Here is a 17,098-nt window from a genome sequence, read left to right on the forward strand (position 1 = left end):
GGAGCATCCTTGAGAGTTTCCTGCCTCCTCTTCCCTCTTCTCCGGTGATCCCCAGGGATGCTCCTTTTGCCCATTTGACCCCAAAAGCTGCTTCCACAAAAATCCCGAATCACATCCAAAGCTGCTGCTGCTTCTCCAAAGTTCCTTCCTCCAAAGCGAAGCTGTCCCGGGGGACAGGGACGCCGTGGGGACACCCCGAGTTTGTCCCACTGCGGTCGCTGCCAGGGGCTCCTCCAGTCTGGGATGATTGGGAAAAGGGGGGGGGAAAGTTAAAAAAAATACAACTACTGGATGTAAAACTTTAAGAAAAAATGTGGTTTCTTATGGTTTCTAATGTTAATAAAAGTCGTGTCCTGCCGCCTGCTGCTTCCTCCTCCTCCATCGCCTGTGGGATTCCTTATCCCTATCCCAGATCCCTATCCGGTTTTCCTTATTCTTTACCTGTATCCTTATCCTCTGCCCCTTATCCCTGCCCTATTACCATCCCTATCCCTACCCCTATCATTCCCTGAATTCCTATCCCCATCCCATTCCTGAGCCCTGCTCCGTGTTCCTACTCCATCCATCGTTTTATCCTTACACCTTATTCCTGCCCCTTATCTCTCTCCCTATTCCTACCCCTGTCCTTTATCCCTGTGCTTCTACCCCTTGTGGCTATCCCTATCCCATCCCTTATCCCTATTCTTATTCCTTATCCCTATCCCTAATCCCTATCCCTATCCCCGTCCCTATCCCTTATCCCTATCCCTTTCCTTATCTCATACCCCTTATCCCTCTCTTTTATCCCTGTCTCTATCCCTTATCCTTCTCCCTATCCCTACTCCTTATCACTCTCCCTATCCTTATCCCTTATCCTTATCTCATTCCCTATCCTTATCCAATTCCCTATCCCTTATCCCTTGGCCAGGGATAAGGCCATTCCCATTCCCATTCCCATTCCCATTCCCATTCCCTATCCTTATCCCTTATCCCTTATCCCTAACCCTCATCCCTTATCCCTATCCCATTCCCATTCCCATTCCCTTTCCCTTATCCCATTCCCATTCCCGTTCCCATTCCCATTCCCATTCCCATTCCCTTTCCCTATCCCATTCCCGTTCCCATTCCCATCCCGGCTCCCAGGATCCCAGCTCCGGCCGCTCCCTCCCGCTGTTTACAGCCAACACCTGTGTCGCCAGTGTCACCTTCGCTGCCGCTGTCGCGGGTGTCTCGGGCGGGGCCACCCGGGGCGGGACTGGCCGGGGGTACAAAACCCGGGGCGCTGCCGTGACCGGGACCGTGACGGGGACAGGGACAGCGACAGGGCCATGGCCGCCACCAAGGTGACAGCAGCGGCGACAGAGCTGGCGGCCGCCCGCGAGCACGGGCTGGCTGTGACCCGCGACTTCCACAGCAACCCCCGGCTCAGTGAGTGCGGGACACGGCGACACCGGGGGGACACCGGGGGGGGCGGTGGCGGTGGGTGACACCGGGAAGGGGTGGGTGGCACTGGGGCAGGAAGGGACGAGGGTGGCCGAGGTGACAGGAGTGACAGGAATAGGTGGGTGGCACTGGGGCAGGCAGAGACAGGTAGGTGACACTGGGACAGGCAGGGGTGACAGGGATGGGTGGGTGGGTGGGTGACACTGGCTCAGGAAAGGGCGGAGGGATGGCACTGGCACAGGTGACAGGGCTAGGTGGGTGGCACCGGGTCAGGAAGGGACAGCTAGGTGGCATTGGGACAGGCAGGGTGGCACAGGGGGAACACGGGGACACTGTGGGGCTGCGGTGTTGTCCCCTCCTGGGGACCTCCCTGGGGACACCTGCGGGGCCCACGTTTGGCTGTGGTGGCACCCCGGGTGCCCCGGCTGACCCTTCCCGCCGTGTCCCCAACCCCACGGCGACATCGGGACACCTGGCACTGTGCCAGCGCTACGCCGGGGTGGCCGAGCCCCCCATCGCCCTGTCCCCAAAGCCCCGCGTCACCAAGGGCGTCCGCTGTGACCTTTTTGCACCTTCGCTGCCAGGTCCGGCAGTTTGGAAGTCACCTCCCTGGATGTCACCTCCCCTCGTCCCCAGCCGGGTGGCTCCGGGCTGGCACGGTCCCTCCCGAGCCGAGCTGGCCCTGCCCGGCCACCTGCCGTGTTTGGTGTCAACAGCGAGCCGGGAGCCACCCGCGGGTGACTCCTGCCCGGGTCACCTGGCCGAGCGCCAGCCCTTGGCGCCGTGTCACCGCGTGTCCCTTTTCCAGGCAAAAATGCCCAAATTTCCCGAGTTTCTTCCCGCTGGCCGCGTTTGTCCCCTCAAGGGACTCGTTTGTCCCCACCCCGCCCAGCCCGAACCCCCAGCAGCGCCACCCGGGTGGGGACAAAGTCCTGCCCGCGGTGTGTCCTTGTCACCCGGGTGGGACAGTGCCCCACACACAGCCCCGGGGCAGCTGGGGTGGGGGGGACAGGAGGGTCCCCGCTATTTGGGGTCCCGGTTTAGGGTGCCAATGTAGGGTCTCAGTAAGGGGTTCCAGTTTGGGGTTACAGCTTTGGGTTCCAGTTTAGAGTCCCAATGCCAGGTCCCAATGTGGGGTTTCAGTTTCGGGTCCCCGTGTAGGAAGTCACCCCGTGTCCCAGTTTGGGGTCCCAGTTTGGCACTGGGCACAGCAGTAGCGACACTGGCCCCAGCTATAGCCCAGTGTGGGGAACTGGGGGAACTGGGAGGGTCCTGGAAGGGCTGTGGGATGGCAAGGATGGATGGATTTTAGGATGGATGGATGGATTTTAGGATGAATTTTAGGATGGATGGATGGAGAAAGCAGGAGGCAGCAAACCCCATCTGTGCCGTGCGATCCCAGCCTGGCAAAGCAATTTCGGTGGGATGTCCCCTGCTATGTCCCCTGCCATGTCCCAGCTGTCCCCAATGTCCCTGACACATCTCCTGACGGGACCCTGCTCCAGGCACGGGTTGGTTCCTTTGGGGTTTGCGACACGGCAAGCAGGAGAGGAGGATCCAGTGACATTCCCAAGCCTTGGACACCCTGTCCTGGGGGGCTGGGCAGAGCTGGGGGGCTGCGACCCCACAATCCCCGCTCCGTCCACCCCACAGAGACCCCAAAACCACTTCCCCTTCCCCTCCAAACCACTTCCTTTCTCACCCAACCCCAAAATCTCCATCCCCATCCCCATCCCCTCTCCTCGCCTCCCACCCCCTCCACCCCTGTTTTGTCCGCCGGCCAACGCCACAGCGAGCCCGGCGATTGAGTTTTCCCTTTTTTTTTCCCCCTTTTTCCCCCTCCCTCGGCTCGCCGGGTTCACGCTTGGCTGGGGCCGCTTTTCTTCGGCTGCCCTCACATGACGTGCAGGTGTGGATGGGAACCCTCGCCCGCCGGGCCCTAATTAGTGGCATAGAGTGTGACCCCCCGCCGGGCTTTTCACGGCCCCTGCCGGCCCGGGACAGCCCCGTGGGGTTGACAGCGCGGCACAAAGTGACACACGGCACAATGGGCAGGTTGCGGAGGCGGCCCGGGCGGGAAGCGGTCACTTAGGGATTGTCGGAAAAGTGCCCAGGATGGGGCAGGAGGAGGATCTGGGGAAAGGGAGGGATTGGGGATGAGAGGAGTTTGGAGTTTGGGAGTTGGCGGAGGGATGGAAATGGGGACGTGGTGGTGTTTGGGGTGAAATTCGGTGTTGCTGGAATCCTAAAATGCCAGGCTGGCGTGGGTTGGGAGGGGGCTGTGCCACCCAGTGCCACCCCTGCCGTGGGCAGGGTCACCTCCCACTGTCCCAGATTGCTCCAAGCCCTGTCCAACCTGGCCTTGGACACTTCCAGCACCACCCAGAGCTCTGTGCTCAGCACCCTCTGCCCCTCCCTGCCCCTGCTGTGAGGTGCCAGGGGTGAGGTCCCCACTCTGTGCCTGCCAGGTGGGAGCTGGGGGACACTGGGGACCATTCCTGTGCCCCAGGGTGGCTCAGGATCAGCTCTGGACCTGCTGGGACAGCCCTGCATCCATGGCTTTGCTCTGGGGATCAGAGATTTGGGAGATCTGGGGGCTGTTTATCCGTCCTGCTTCCCATCTGCACTCCAGGTGTGTCCCGGAAGGACACGGGGACACGGAATGGCTTCCAGAGGGCAGGGATAGGTAGGATATTGGGAAGGAATTCCTGTCTGGGAGGGTGGTGAGGAGCTGGCATGGAATTCCCAGAGAAGCTGTGGCATCTCTGGAAGTGTCCAAGGCCAGGTTGGAGCCACCCGGGCAGGCGGAAGGGGTGAAATGGGGTGGGATTTAGGGTCTCTTGCACCCCAAGAGCCGCAGCGGGCCGTGCCCAGCGCCACCCTGGGAGCACTTTGGAGCCGAGCCCTGCCGCGGGGCCGGGCCGCGGGGCTGGGAGGGGCCGGGGGCTGCGGAGAGCAATTAGCGGCGGGCGGAGCCGGGTCGGGTCCCCTTTGTCACCGGGGGCCGCAGCCCCCCCGCCCGGCGGCCGCGCTGGTCAGCAGTGCGTGAGTGTCAGCGCTAACGGAGATCGCATGTGACAGCAGCTGTGAATTTGGGGCTGGGGGTGTGCAAAGGCCAGGTTGAAAGGCTTTGCTTGCCCCTCGGCCCCTCGCCCCCCGCTCCCCGCCCCCCGGCCGTGCCCCCGGCCGGCCGCCGCAGCCCACCCAGCCCGCAGCTCCTGCAGCCGCGCTCGGCGGCTTCATTATCGCCGGGGGTGCTTTCCGGTGCTCCCCCTGCGCTGCCTCGCTGCTCCTCCTCCTCTTCTTCTTCCTCCTCTTCTCCGCCTTCTCCTACTCGTCCTTCCCCTCCTCCTCTTCCTTCTTCTTCCTCTTTTTCTTCTTCTCCTCCTTCTCCTCCCTTTCCCTGCTCCTCCTTTTTTTTCTCTTTCTCGTCTTTCTTCACCTCCTCCAGCATCTCCTTCTCTTCCTCCTCCTTCGGCTTCTTCATTTTCTCCTCCTCATCTTCTTCTCCTCTTTCGTGTCCTACTCCTTCTCCCTTCTCCTCCTCCTCTTCTTCTCCTCGTCCTCTTCCTCCTCCTTTGCTTCTCCTTCTCCTCCTCCTCCTCCTCTTCTTCTCCTCGTCCTCTTTCTTCTCCTTCTCCTCCTCCTGCTCTTCTCCTTCTTCCTCTCCTTCTTCTTCTCCTTCTTCTTCTTGCACTTCTTCTCTTCTCCTCCTCCTTTTCCTTCTCCTCGTCCTGTTCCACCTTTTCCTCCTCTTCCTTCTTCTTCCTCTTCTCCTCTACCTCCTCCACCTTCTCCTCCTCCTCCTCCCTCCCCCATCCTGACTCCCTTCTGGGCTTTCCCTTGGCATTACTGTCACGATTTCCTCCTCTATCGCGACAGAACATCCCAGAGCCAGGCATGGATGAGGGGCTGGAATGATCCAGCACGTGTCCAAAGCCAGGCTGGACAGGGCTTGGAGCAACCTGGGATGGTGGGAGGTGTCCCTGGGTGGGACCGGATGGGCTTCAAGGTCCCGAAAACCCAAACCATTCCTGGGTTCCGTGGATGGATGGATGGGTGGGTGGGTGGATGGATGGATGGATGGATGGATGGATGGATGGATGGATGGATGGATGGATGGATGGATGGATGGAATAAACAGATGGGGTTAATGAGTGGATGGATGGATGGATGGATGGATGGATGAACGGACAGGATAAACAGATGGAAAAATGGATGCATGGCTCCATTTCCATCACCCAAGCCCTCAGCTGATGATCCAGTGTCACCCCACAGGACACCCGGTGGGAAGAGCCATCCCACTGGAGCCAGAGGGAAGCCAGGAGTGTCCCCAGGGGGTGACAGCCATTGTGACCGAGCTGGACACCCCCTTGCCAGGGGAAGGGACACTCCTAGTGTCCCTGTCCCACGTGGGTGGCTCTGGGGACGTGGGAGAGAAGCAAAGATCCCAGAAACTCCTGCCGAGGGAAGGGAAGCGGGAGAGGTTGGGAAGGGAGCGGGAATGGCGATAAAAGGCCGGATGGTCACTTTGGGAATAAAGGGGACAAAAGGCGGGGAGGGGGCTCCCGGTGTGCCCGCCGCTCCGGAGGCTGAATGGGCGAGCAGCGGGAACCGGGCCTAATTGGGGAAGGGAGAGAAGGCTAATTAGCTAATTAGCTCCTGGAGCGGGGCTGGGGGAACCTCACGGGGCTCAGCAAGGCCAAGGGCGGGAGAAGCTGGGATGGGGAGATCCAGGCTGGGAGAGCTGGGAATGTTTCCCTGGAGAAGGGAAGGAGCCAGGGAGAGCTCAGAGCCCCTGGCAGGGCCTAAAGGGGCTCCAGGAGAGCTGCAGAGGGACTGGGGACAAGGCATGGAGGGACAGGAGACAGGGAATGGCTTCCCAGTGGGAAAGGGGAGCTTGGGCTGGGATGTTGGGAATGAGGGATTGCTGGCTGGGAGGGTGGGGAGGGGCTGGGCTGGAATTGCCAGAGCAGCTGTGGTGCCCCTGGATCCCTGCAGTGTCCAAGGGCAGGCTGGATGTCCCTTGGATCCACCTGTGGGAGGTGTCAGGGGGTGGAATTGTTGGGATTTAAGGTCTCTCCCAACCCAAAGAGCTCTGGAATTCTGTGATCCCACGGCAGCAATGTCAGGGGTCAATGGCACTGCCCTGGGGGAGGGAAGGGGACACTGAGGGTCCTGCTGTGACACAGGGGTGACCCCACCGTGCCCTGTGGGATGTCCAGCAAGGAGAAATGGCACACATCCCCAAAAATGAAATCCCTGGGGTGGCCCAGCCAGGGGACAATGCCACCATCACCACGGGGACATCCAGGCCGCTGTGGGGCAGGGACCCCCATCCCCGCAGCCGGCGGGGGGAGGCGGGAGCTCTCCAGCCGGCCCGACCTCTCCGATCCTATTAGGATCAGGTGGGAATCCCGGAACGCCGTGTGAGGGGAGGCGGCGGAGGATGAAAGGGCCCGGCGGGGTCAGCGGGGCAGCGTTTGGGGTTTGACGCATCCTGGCATGATCAAGGCGCGGCTTAGAGCCGGATCAGTTCCCGCACACCTGCACCCGCCGGGAGCCGATCCCAACCCCGGAATTCCCGGGAGCTGATCCCAATCCCGGCGTTCCCGGGAGCCAATCCCGGTGTTCTGGAGCTGATCCCAATCCCGGCATTCCAGAGCTGATCCCAACGCCGGAATTCCCGGGAGTTGATCCCAATCCCGGTGTTCTGGAGCCAAACACAATCCCGGCATTCCGGGAGTTTATTCCAATCCCGGTGTTCCAGAATTGATCCCAACCCCGACGTTCCCGGGATCCGCTGCCTCTCTCTGGGCTCCCACACGGCTCCATCGCCGTTTGTCACCATTTGTCACTGCCTGAGTGTCCCAGCACCGCAGGGTTTTTGGGAAGCATCCCCCTCGGGCATAGGGGGTTTGTTTTAAAAGAAAAGAGTGGGATTTAGATGGGATTTGGGAAGGCATTCCTGGCTGGGAGGGTGGAGAGGCCCTGGGCTGGAATTCCCAGAGCAGCATTGGATATCCCTGGATCCCTGGAAGTGTCCAAGGCCAGGCTGGAGCCACCTGGGACAGTGGAAATGTCCAGGGAATTTTTCCTGGTGCTGCCTGGGGGGACAAGGGGACAATTTCCTGCTGGCTGTGGTGGCATTCCCAGGTGTGACATCCCCGCCGGACACATGGGGACACCTCCGGAAGGTGCCACAATCTCTGAGCGCCGCGGCAGGAAGCCACCAATGAGTGACACTTCCAGCAGGATGGAGGCTCCGGGTGTCCAGTTCGGTCACTCGGGCTGTCACTGGGACAGGGAATGGGACACGGGAAGGGACAGGATTTGGGGTTGGTGTCCCCCCGGCTCTGGGGACTGATGGTGTCACCTTCCCGCAGCCTACAGGACGGTGTGCGGTGTCAACGGGCCGCTGGTGGTGCTGGACAACGTCAAGGTAGGACCTGTCCGGGTGACAAGGGGACACCTTGGCCATGTCACCTGGGGCTGCACGAGGACCGCAGTGCTGAGGGTGCAGTGGGGGGAGTGTGTCCCCCGTCACCTGTCACCTGCCCTCTGTCTCCTGTCCTCTGGGCTGTCCCCTGGGCTGTCCCCTTCTCTCTGGGGTCCGAGCTCCCTCCTCTGGACGCGGTCGGCAGCAAAGCCCTGTCCCAGTGTCCCCGCGGCGGTGGCGTGTCCCTTGTCGCCTGTCCCCTGCCCAAGCTCCCCCGAGGACCGTTCTCGCAGCGAGGCCACTCCGCAAACGCCACCTCCACCCCTCGGTGTCACCCTCCCTGTCCCTGCTCTCCCGGGTGGGCTCCGGCCGCCCGGGGGACCCTCCGAGTGGCTTTGTCACCCGGTGTCGCGTTGCCATGGCCTCTGCCACGCCGCGCGCCGGCAGGACGGGAATTAATTAGCTCAATTAACGAGGCGGCCCGTGGCGGGAGTTCCCGGGCTTTGTCACCCTTTATCCAAAGGTTTTTCCCGAAGAATTAAAGTCCAAAGTTCAGGGGATGGAGGCGGCCGGGAATGAGGAGAGGAGAGCGCTGAGTGTGCGACATTGGCCATTGTCCCCAGAGCAGGATATGTCCCCTCAGCCCAGCGGTGGCACTGAAGTCCCCTCCTTGTGCCCCGGGGTGTCCCCATGAGTGCCACTCGTGCCCGTGGCGAGGCGGTGGTGACAGCCTGATGGCTCTGGCTGTGCCTGGTGGGGACAGCGTTTGTTGTCACCTACTTGGAAGTGTCCCCAAAATCGGGAATATTTCCCCAATATCGGGGAAACTGAGGCACGGAGCAGTGCCACAGCCCGGGGACAGCTCCAGGATGACACAGCGACAGGGACAAGCAGCTCCACCCCCCTGTCACCCCATTGCTGCCCGGTGTCCCCTCCTGCGCGTTTGGTGGCTTCAGGACAGAAGGAGGGGAAACTGAGGCAGCACCAGCGGAGCGGGCAGGGCTCTGGGGACAGAGGGGGACAGAGGGGACACCGCCACCCCACTCGGCTGTGTCGCTGTCCCCACAGTTCGCGCAGTACGCCGAGATCGTGAACTTCACGCTGCCCAACGGCACCACCCGCAGCGGGCAGGTGCTGGAGGTCATGGGCTCCAAGGCCATCGTGCAGGTGAGAGCGGCGACACGGCGACAAGGTGACACGGCGACAACGGCCGCACGGTGACAAGCGGCAGCTGCGCGGCTCGGGACCCTGTCCCGCGGCTCTGTCCCGGGGCTCTGTCCCCCTCCAGTGGTGGCTGTCGGGCTCGTGTCCCAGTGCTCTCAAGAGGCGGGACTGGTGTCGTGGGACAGGGGTGTCCTGGGAGGGACAGTGTCCTGGGACAGGCGATGTCCTCAAACAGGTGACATCCTGGGATAGGAGTGATGTCCTGGCACAGTGTCCTGGGACAGGTGGCAGTGTCCTGGGATGGTCAGGAATGTCCTGGCATGGGCAGTTTCCTGGGACAGGTGGCATTGTCCTGGGACAGGGGTGTCCTGGGATTGGGACACGGGATGTCCTGGGGTGTCCAGTGTCCTGACAGAGGTGGTGTCCCCATCCCTCACCCCCACGCCCCCCTCCCTCCTCCATCCCAGCAGTAAAACCCAGGACCACACTGCCACCACCCCCCAAACCACCAACCCCGAGCAGGGCCACACCCGGGACAGCAGCGGGTGCCGGGGTGTCCCCAAACCCAAAAACGGGGTGTCACTGCGAGTCCGTGTCCCCAAACCTGAAACCGAGGTGTCACTGCTAGCCCGTGTCCCCAAACCCAAAAGCGGGGTGTCACTGTCACTGCTAGCCCGTGTCCCCAAACCCCAAAGCGGGGTCACTGCGAGCCCGTGTCCCCAAACCCAAAAGCGGGGTGTCACTGTCACTGCTAGCCCGTGTCCCCAAACCCCAAAGCGGGGTCACTGCGAGCCCCGGCACTCTTTGGGGTCATCCCGCCCAATTAGCCCCGATCCCCCCAAATCACCCGCCGGGGGGGTGGCGCAGCTGCCCAAAATCGCTGCTCTAATGCCACCTGCGCCTCCGGGATGCCCTTTTAATCCTATTAGGGAGTCAGGCTCAGGCGGGAAAAACGGGGGGGAAAAGGGATAAAAGGGGAGAAAATTAGTTTTTTTGCCGCCTCAGCGTTGTTGGGGATGACCTGCAGCCCCTGGGAGGCTTTGACCGTCACCTGTCACCATGTCCACCTTCTCGCGGGGGCCACCCGGCTCTAATTAAAGCAGCGAGCCGGGGGTTAATTAACACAAATGATGTCAAATATCATCCCGATCAAACGGAGCGATGTCCCACCCCCTAAAGTGTCACCCCGCAAAGCCTCTCCGGAGGGGTTTTTTTAACCCCAGGACCTGTCCCCTCTTTAATGTCCCCTGCCGGGGGGTGTTGGGTGACCGCGGGTCACACCACCCCCCTCACACCCTTCATTAATCCCCGTTAATTGCCCGCGGGGACTCCGCAGGTGTTCGAGGGGACATCGGGGATCGACGCCAAGGCGACATCGTGCGAGTTCACGGGGGACATCCTGCGCACGCCAGTGTCCGAGGACATGCTGGGTGAGGACAGCGCGGGGCTGAGCCCGGACAGAGCTCAGTGCACTGATGGCGCGGAAATTTGGGAGATTTGGGGGGTTTGGGGTTCAGCTCTGGGGCTGAGCACATCCCCGGGTGGGTTTGGGTCACATCCCAGCGGTGACAGTCACCTCAGCCAGGGCTAAACCCCTCGCCGGGTCCTCTCTGCCGAGCTATCCCAGGAAAAAAAACTTGGGAAAGGCTTCCAGGCACCCCATCCCTGGAGTGTCACCGTGTCCCTGGAGGTGCCACCCCATCACTGGAGTGTCACCGTGTCCCTAGAGGTGCCACCCCATCCCTGCAAGTGTCCCAGGCCAGGTTGGACAGGGCTTGGAGCCACCTGGGCGAGCGGAAGCTGTCCCCACGGCAGGGGACAGGGATCGATGGGATTTAAGGTCCCTTCCCGCCCAAACCAGTGTGGGATTCATCCGCGATTCAGGTGTCATCTCCCCCCTGGGAGAGTGCTGGCAGTCCCCCACCACCCCTCACCGCCTCCCCTGGGGATGTCCAGCCCCCCCAGACCCCACAAGGGCCTCCCGAGAGTCCCCCACCGCACGGGGGTGGCGGTCACTCGGGGTCGGGGCGTGGGCTGGCGCTGTCGCCGTGCTGATCCCGGCCCGGGCGGATCCCGGTCCCGCAAAGGGCAGCGCAAAGGGCAGGAGGCGGGCGGTGTCCCCCCGGTGTCCCCCGGGAGTCGCCGGTGCCCGTGGCCGCTGACCTTTCCCGCTCGGCGCTCGGCGCTGCCATCACCCTGATGCGCTGTGACACCGCTGACGTGTCCCCGCACCGGGACGATGTCCCACGGGGAGCGGGGAGGGGACGGGGGGGCGGGCAGGGAACCGTGGCTTTGTCGCGATCGATGCCACCGCGGCTCCGAGGCGGTCGATGAGGCTGAGAGGCAGCGGTGAGGCTGTGTGCCCTCCTTGGGGACGTTTTGGGGGGGGGTTGGTGTCACCGCATCTGGCCAGGAGATGGGGACGGCAAGGGGGAGGTGATCGGGGACTTGGGGACACGGGGACAGGGGGATGGGGACAAGATACTGTCCCCTGTGCTGATATGGGGGGTCTCAGTGCCACCCACCCCAAAGCGGGTGGCTGGGGACATACAGAGGTCTCAGGGGTCTTGTCCCCATGTGCTGGCATCTGCCTGTGGTGTCACCCAGCCTGCAGGTGGCACTTTCTGTCCCTGTGTCCCCTCCGGGGCACTCCAGGCGGGGGGTGGGATGGGGGCCGGGATCAGGATGGGGACTGTTTCCGAGGCCCATGGGACTGGCAGGTGCCACCGCCGGCTGGTGGCCTCAGGCAGGGACAGTCCCCGTGTCCTCGCAGGCCGCGTGTTCAACGGCTCCGCCAAACCCATCGACAGCGGCCCCCCGGTGATGGCCGAGGACTTCCTGGACATCAACGGTGACAGCTCCGGCTCTGCGGGAATGTGGGAGGGGCTTGGGATAGCCTGGAATTGGGGGTGACACTGTGTTCTGGTGGCCACAGAGGCCGTGGGGTGTCACCCTGTCCCTCTGTCCATCCAACCATTCATCCCTCCATCATCCACCCTTCCCTCCATCCATCCATCATTCCATCCATCATCCATTCTTCCATCCATCCATCCCACCCCTCCATCCCTCCATCCATCCATCATCCATCCCATCCCTCCATCCCCACCGGAATTGCCCAAGTCCAGGCTGGGCAGGGCTTGGAGCACCCTGGGGCAGTGGCAGATGTCCCTGGGTGGGACCAGATGGGTTCAAGGTCCTTCCCAGCCCAAACCATTCCATGATTCCCTATTTCCACGCCCCAGGCCAACCCATCAACCCCCACGGCCGCATTTATCCCGAGGAGATGATCCAGACCGGGATCTCTCCCATCGATGTCATGAACAGCATTGCCCGCGGCCAGAAAATTCCCATCTTTTCTGCTGCCGGCCTCCCCCACAACGAGGTGAGCACCAAGGATTGTGGGAAGAGGAGGATGGAGGGATTTAGGAAGGATGGATCTCCTCTCCTGGTGCTGGGGAGCTGCTGGCAGCTCGTGCCTCAGTTTCCCCGTTGGCACAGCAATCCCTGTGTGCTGTGTGGGAGGATCTGACGTCCCTAAATCCAGGAATTTGGGGTATTCTAGACCCCTCAATGTCCCCACAAGCGCGGCTGTGACAGAGGGGACAGAGGAGGAGGGGCTGGAAATTCCAGAGGGTGACAGGATGGGATGGAAACCATTCCTGACCAGTCAGGAGTGACAACAGGGGGTGACCACGGGTAGGGCAGGAAGTGACACCCCCAAGCCGTGGGGCCATGTCGTGGTCCCAGGAGGGCTGTGGCTGCTCTGGGGTGTCCCCACTGTCCCCTGTCCCTGTCCACTGCCCCAGATAGCGGCGCAGATCTGCCGCCAGGCTGGGCTGGTGAAGAAATCCAAGGACGTGGTGGATTTCCATGAGGACAACTTCGCCATCGTCTTCGCGGCCATGGGGGTGAGTCAGGGCCGAGATGGGACATCCCAGGGGATGCCAGCACTGCTGTGTCCCTGTGTCCCCATGTCCCCGTGTCCCCACCCCCTGACCCCGTGTCCCGCCCGGCCGCAGGTGAACATGGAGACGGCGCGGTTCTTCAAGTCGGACTTTGAGCAGAATGGCTCCATGGAGAACGTGTGCCTCTTCCTCAACCTGGCCAACGACCCCACGTGAGCTGCAGCTCCTCAGCCTCCTCTTCCTCCTCCTTCTTTCTCCTCTTTTTCTTCCTCCTTCTCCATCCTCCTCCTTTCTCCTTCTCCCTCCTCCTTCTCCCTCCTTCTTTCTTATTCTTTCTCCTTCTTTCTTCTTCTTTTCCTACTTCTCCCTCCTTCTCCTTTTCCTTCTGCCTCCTCCTCCCCCTTTCTCATTTTTCCTTCATTCTCCTTTTTCCTCCTCCTTTCTCCTTTTTCCTTTGTTCTCCTTCTTTTCCCCTTCATTTTGCATTTCCTTCCCTCTCCTCCTTTTCCTTTTCCCTCCTTTTCCTCCTCCTCCTTCTTTCTTTCTCCTTCTTCTCTCCTCCATTTTTCTTCTCCTCTCTTCTCTTCCCTTCTCCTTCTCCTTCTCCTTCTCCTTCTCCTTCTCCTTCTCCTTCTCCTTCTCCTTCTCCTTCTCCTTTTTTCTTTTCTCTTTCCTTTTCCTTTTCTCCTCCACTTTCCTCCATTCTTCTCTTCTCTTCTCTTCTCTTCTCTTCTCTTCTCTTCTCTTCTCTTCTCTTCTCTTCTCTTCTCTTCTCTTCTCTTCTCTTCTCTTCTCTTCTTCCCTCTCCCTCTCTTTTGTTCCTTCTTTCTCCATTCCCTTTTCTCCCTCTCCTTCCTCCCTTTTCCCTCCTTTCTCCCTCCTGGCTCTCCAAACCTCGCCCTGCGGTGGCTAATTAAACTAATTAAGCTAACGAGGTGTGTCCCACAGGATCGAGAGGATCATCACACCCCGGCTGGCACTGACCACAGCCGAGTTCCTGGCGTACCAGTGCGAGAAGCACGTGTTGGTCATCCTGACGGACATGAGCTCCTATGCCGAGGCCCTCCGTGAGGTCAGCAGGGTTTTGGGGTGGCCCGAGGGGCCTGGGGGGCCCTGGGGGACAAGGACATCCCCGGGTCCCAGGGTTCTTCGGGGGTTTGGGGTACTTGGGGTGTCTGGGGTGCCAGGGGTGGTCAGGACATCTGGGGGGTTTTGGGGTACCTGGGGTGCTCAGGGGGACAAGGACATCTGGGGTTCCCAGGCTCCTTGAGGGTTTTAGGGTTCTTGGGGGTTTTAGGGTTCTCGAGGTGTTTGGAGTGTCTGGAGTGCTCAGAATTCCCAGCACACCTGGAGTTCCCAGAGTTCTTGTGGTGTTTGTGGGTTTTGGGGTGCCCAGCACATCTGGGGTTTTTGGGGTCACCTCGGCTGCTCAGGACACTCACAGCCCTAGTGCCCCTCATGGTTTTTGGGATTTTTGGGGTGCTCTGACCCCCCCAAACCCCACAGGTGTCGGCAGCCCGGGAGGAGGTCCCAGGCCGCCGCGGCTTCCCCGGCTACATGTACACCGACCTGGCCACCATCTACGAGCGCGCCGGGCGAGTGGAGGGCAGGAACGGCTCCATCACCCAGATCCCGATCCTCACCATGCCCAACGATGGTCAGCAGGAGTGGGAATATCGGGGGAAAATAGGAATTCTGGGGGGGGATCGGGATTTTCCGGCTTCTGGAAACTGGGGGGCTGGGAAATCCTAAATTGCTTTGTTTTCATCTAGTTTTGGGGAGCTCGTGGGGTGGTGACATTTCGGGGGGGGGGTTAGGATTTTTTAGACCCTCCCCGTGTGCCAAACAACACCTCAAGACCTCCTATTTGGGGTCTCTGGTTCCTGGACAAGAGGGTGACACTGAGACCCCTCTGTGCCATCCAAGCCACCCCCAAAACCTCCCATTTGGGGTCCCTGGTTCCTGGACAAGAAGGTCACACCAAGACCCCTCTGTGCCATCCCAAACCACCCCATCCCCTCCCATTTGAGGTCACCAGCTCCAGGACAGGGAGGTGACACCGAGCCCCACCCTACTGACCCCAATGGGTGCTGTGCTGCCCCGGTGACCCCAGAGAGGGGACACAGCCATGTCCCCAACTTTGGGGGTCTCACACCTCCTTTGTCCCTCTCCAGACATCACCCACCCCATCCCTGACCTGACGGGTTTCATCACCGAGGGTCAGATCTACGTGGATCGGCAGCTCCACAACCGCCAGGTTCGATCCCAAACCCCTTCCCGGCTCCGGGAATGGATCCAGGGGAGAATCCAGGGATGGATCCAGGGATGGATCCAAGGATGGATCTGGGGACCACCCAGGAACACCAGGATTGGGGTGCTGAGGTCCCACAGAGCTTGCAGGACTTTGGGGTCACTCTCACCCTACAGATCTACCCTCCCATCAACGTGCTGCCATCCCTGTCCCGGCTGATGAAATCGGCCATCGGAGAGGGAATGACCAGGAAGGACCACGGGGATGTGTCCAACCAGCTGGTGAGGGCTTGGGGACACTCGGGATGGTGGCGTTTGTCACCTCAGAGGGTGACAAACTCCTTCCTGTCGCCTGCTTGGGGAGGGTCAGGGTTAGACCCCACCAGTGGAGCTGATCCCAGATCCCAACTGGGAGAGCTGGGAATGTTTCCCTGGAGAAGGGAAGGAGCCAGGGAGAGCTCAGAGCCCCTGGCAGGGCCTAAAGGGGCTCCAGGAGAGCTGCAGAGGGACTGGGGACAAGGCATGGAGGGACAGGAGACAGGGAATGGCTTCCCAGTGGGAAAGGGGAGCTTGGGCTGGGATGTTGGGAATGAGGGATTGCTGGCTGGGAGGGTGGGGAGGGGCTGGCCTGGAATTGCCAGAGCAGCTGTGGCTGCCCCAGAATATCCCAGAAATTTGGGATCTCTGGGTACCCCTGAGCCCTCGGAGAATCCTAGAAATTGGGGATCCACCAATGTCCCCAAGGCTCAGAGAATCTCAGAAACTGGGGGTTTCTGGGTGTCCCCAAGCCCTTGGAGAGTCCCAGAAACTGAGGGTCACTAGATGCCACTGAACCCTCAGAGAATCCCAGGAACTGATGCTCCTAAAGGCTCAGAGAATCCCAGAAATTCTGGGTTTCTGGGTGTCCCCAAATCCTTGGAGAATCCCAGAAACTGGGAGTCCCGATGTGCCCCTGAACCCTCAGAGAATCCCAAAGACTGGGAGTCCCTAGATGTCCCCTAAGCCCTCGGAGAATCCCAGGAATTTGGGCTCCCAAAGTCACAGAGAATCCCAGAAATTTTGGGTCCCTGGATGACTCTAAATCCTTGGAGAATCCCAGAAACTGGGGAGTCCCTAGATGCCACTGAACCCTCAGAGAATCCCAGGAACTGGAGCTCCCAAAGGCTCAGAGAATCCCAGAAATTTTGGGTCCCCAGTGCCACCAGGGCTGGTGGGATGTGACCCCAGCCAGGTTTTGGGGTCCATGCCCATCCCAGGGTATCCCTGCATCCCGCAGTACGCCTGCTACGCCATCGGCAAGGACGTTCAGGCCATGAAGGCCGTGGTGGGCGAGGAAGCTCTGTCAGCTGACGACCTCCTCTACCTGGAGTTCCTGCACAAGTTCGAGAAGCATTTCATCTCCCAGGGTGAGCCCCAAACGGGGGATTTGGGATCTGGGATGGTCCATCCGGCGTTCCCTAAATCCTTCCCGGTGTTGCTCTCCCAGGTCCCTACGAGAACCGCAGCATTTTCGAGTCGCTGGACATCGGCTGGCAGCTCCTGCGCATTTTCCCCAAGCAGATGCTCAAGAGAATTCCCGAAAATATCCTGGCTGAGTTCTACCCCCGCGAGGCCAAGGCTCCTGGGCAAGGCCAGCTGGGCACGGCCCTGTGACCCCACATCCCGATGGATCCCGCTTTCCGGCTGGAGGGCACAGAGGGTGTCCTGAAATGGGGAGAAATTTCCCTTTTTTTGGTGAATAAAGCAGCGTTGTGGTCGCCAAACCCCTTTGTGCTTCGATGGTTCCTTACGTGGATGTGGAATTCCCAATCCTGGGCATCCCGTTGGTTCCAGGACAGGGAGGTGACCTCGAGACCCATCTGTGTCATCCCAGCCACCCCCAAAACCCCCCATTTGGGGTCCTTAGTTCCCAAACAGG

At 60.9% G+C, this 17,098-nt stretch overlaps 1 protein-coding gene across 1 annotated transcript; it reads left to right on the plus strand.

Moving 5' to 3' along the window:
• The first annotated feature begins 1,254 nt into the window (after positions 1 to 1,254).
• On the plus strand, positions 1,255 to 16,941 carry ATP6V1B1 (ATPase H+ transporting V1 subunit B1). The gene is made up of 14 exons (XM_085059372.1): positions 1,255 to 1,407; positions 7,809 to 7,864; positions 8,930 to 9,028; positions 10,362 to 10,455; positions 11,799 to 11,876; positions 12,268 to 12,407; positions 12,832 to 12,933; positions 13,045 to 13,142; positions 13,879 to 14,002; positions 14,437 to 14,587; positions 15,105 to 15,187; positions 15,358 to 15,462; positions 16,457 to 16,586; positions 16,667 to 16,941. Exons 1-14 carry the CDS (start codon positions 1,308 to 1,310, stop codon positions 16,831 to 16,833), a joined length of 1,527 nt encoding a protein of 508 aa, XP_084915498.1. The 5' UTR covers positions 1,255 to 1,307; the 3' UTR covers positions 16,834 to 16,941.
• Positions 16,942 to 17,098: the final 157 nt, after the last annotated feature.

The sequence above is a fragment of the Lichenostomus cassidix genome, chromosome 4, assembly GCF_008360975.1.
Source record: "Lichenostomus cassidix isolate B80296 chromosome 4, HeHo_3.0, whole genome shotgun sequence".
Taxonomy (NCBI): Eukaryota; Metazoa; Chordata; class Aves; order Passeriformes; family Meliphagidae; genus Lichenostomus; species Lichenostomus cassidix.

Excerpts from the sequence above, each read along its gene's own strand:
- ATP6V1B1 (XM_085059372.1), top strand. The coding sequence starts at position 1,308 with ATGGCCGCCACCAAGGTGACAGCAGCGGCGACAGAGCTGGCGGCCGCC. Across the intron at positions 1,408-7,808 it reads CCACAGCAACCCCCGGCTCA|CCTACAGGACGGTGTGCGGT; the intron begins GTGAGTGCGGGA and ends ACCTTCCCGCAG. Across the intron at positions 13,143-13,878 it reads AACCTGGCCAACGACCCCAC|GATCGAGAGGATCATCACAC; the intron begins GTGAGCTGCAGC and ends TGTGTCCCACAG.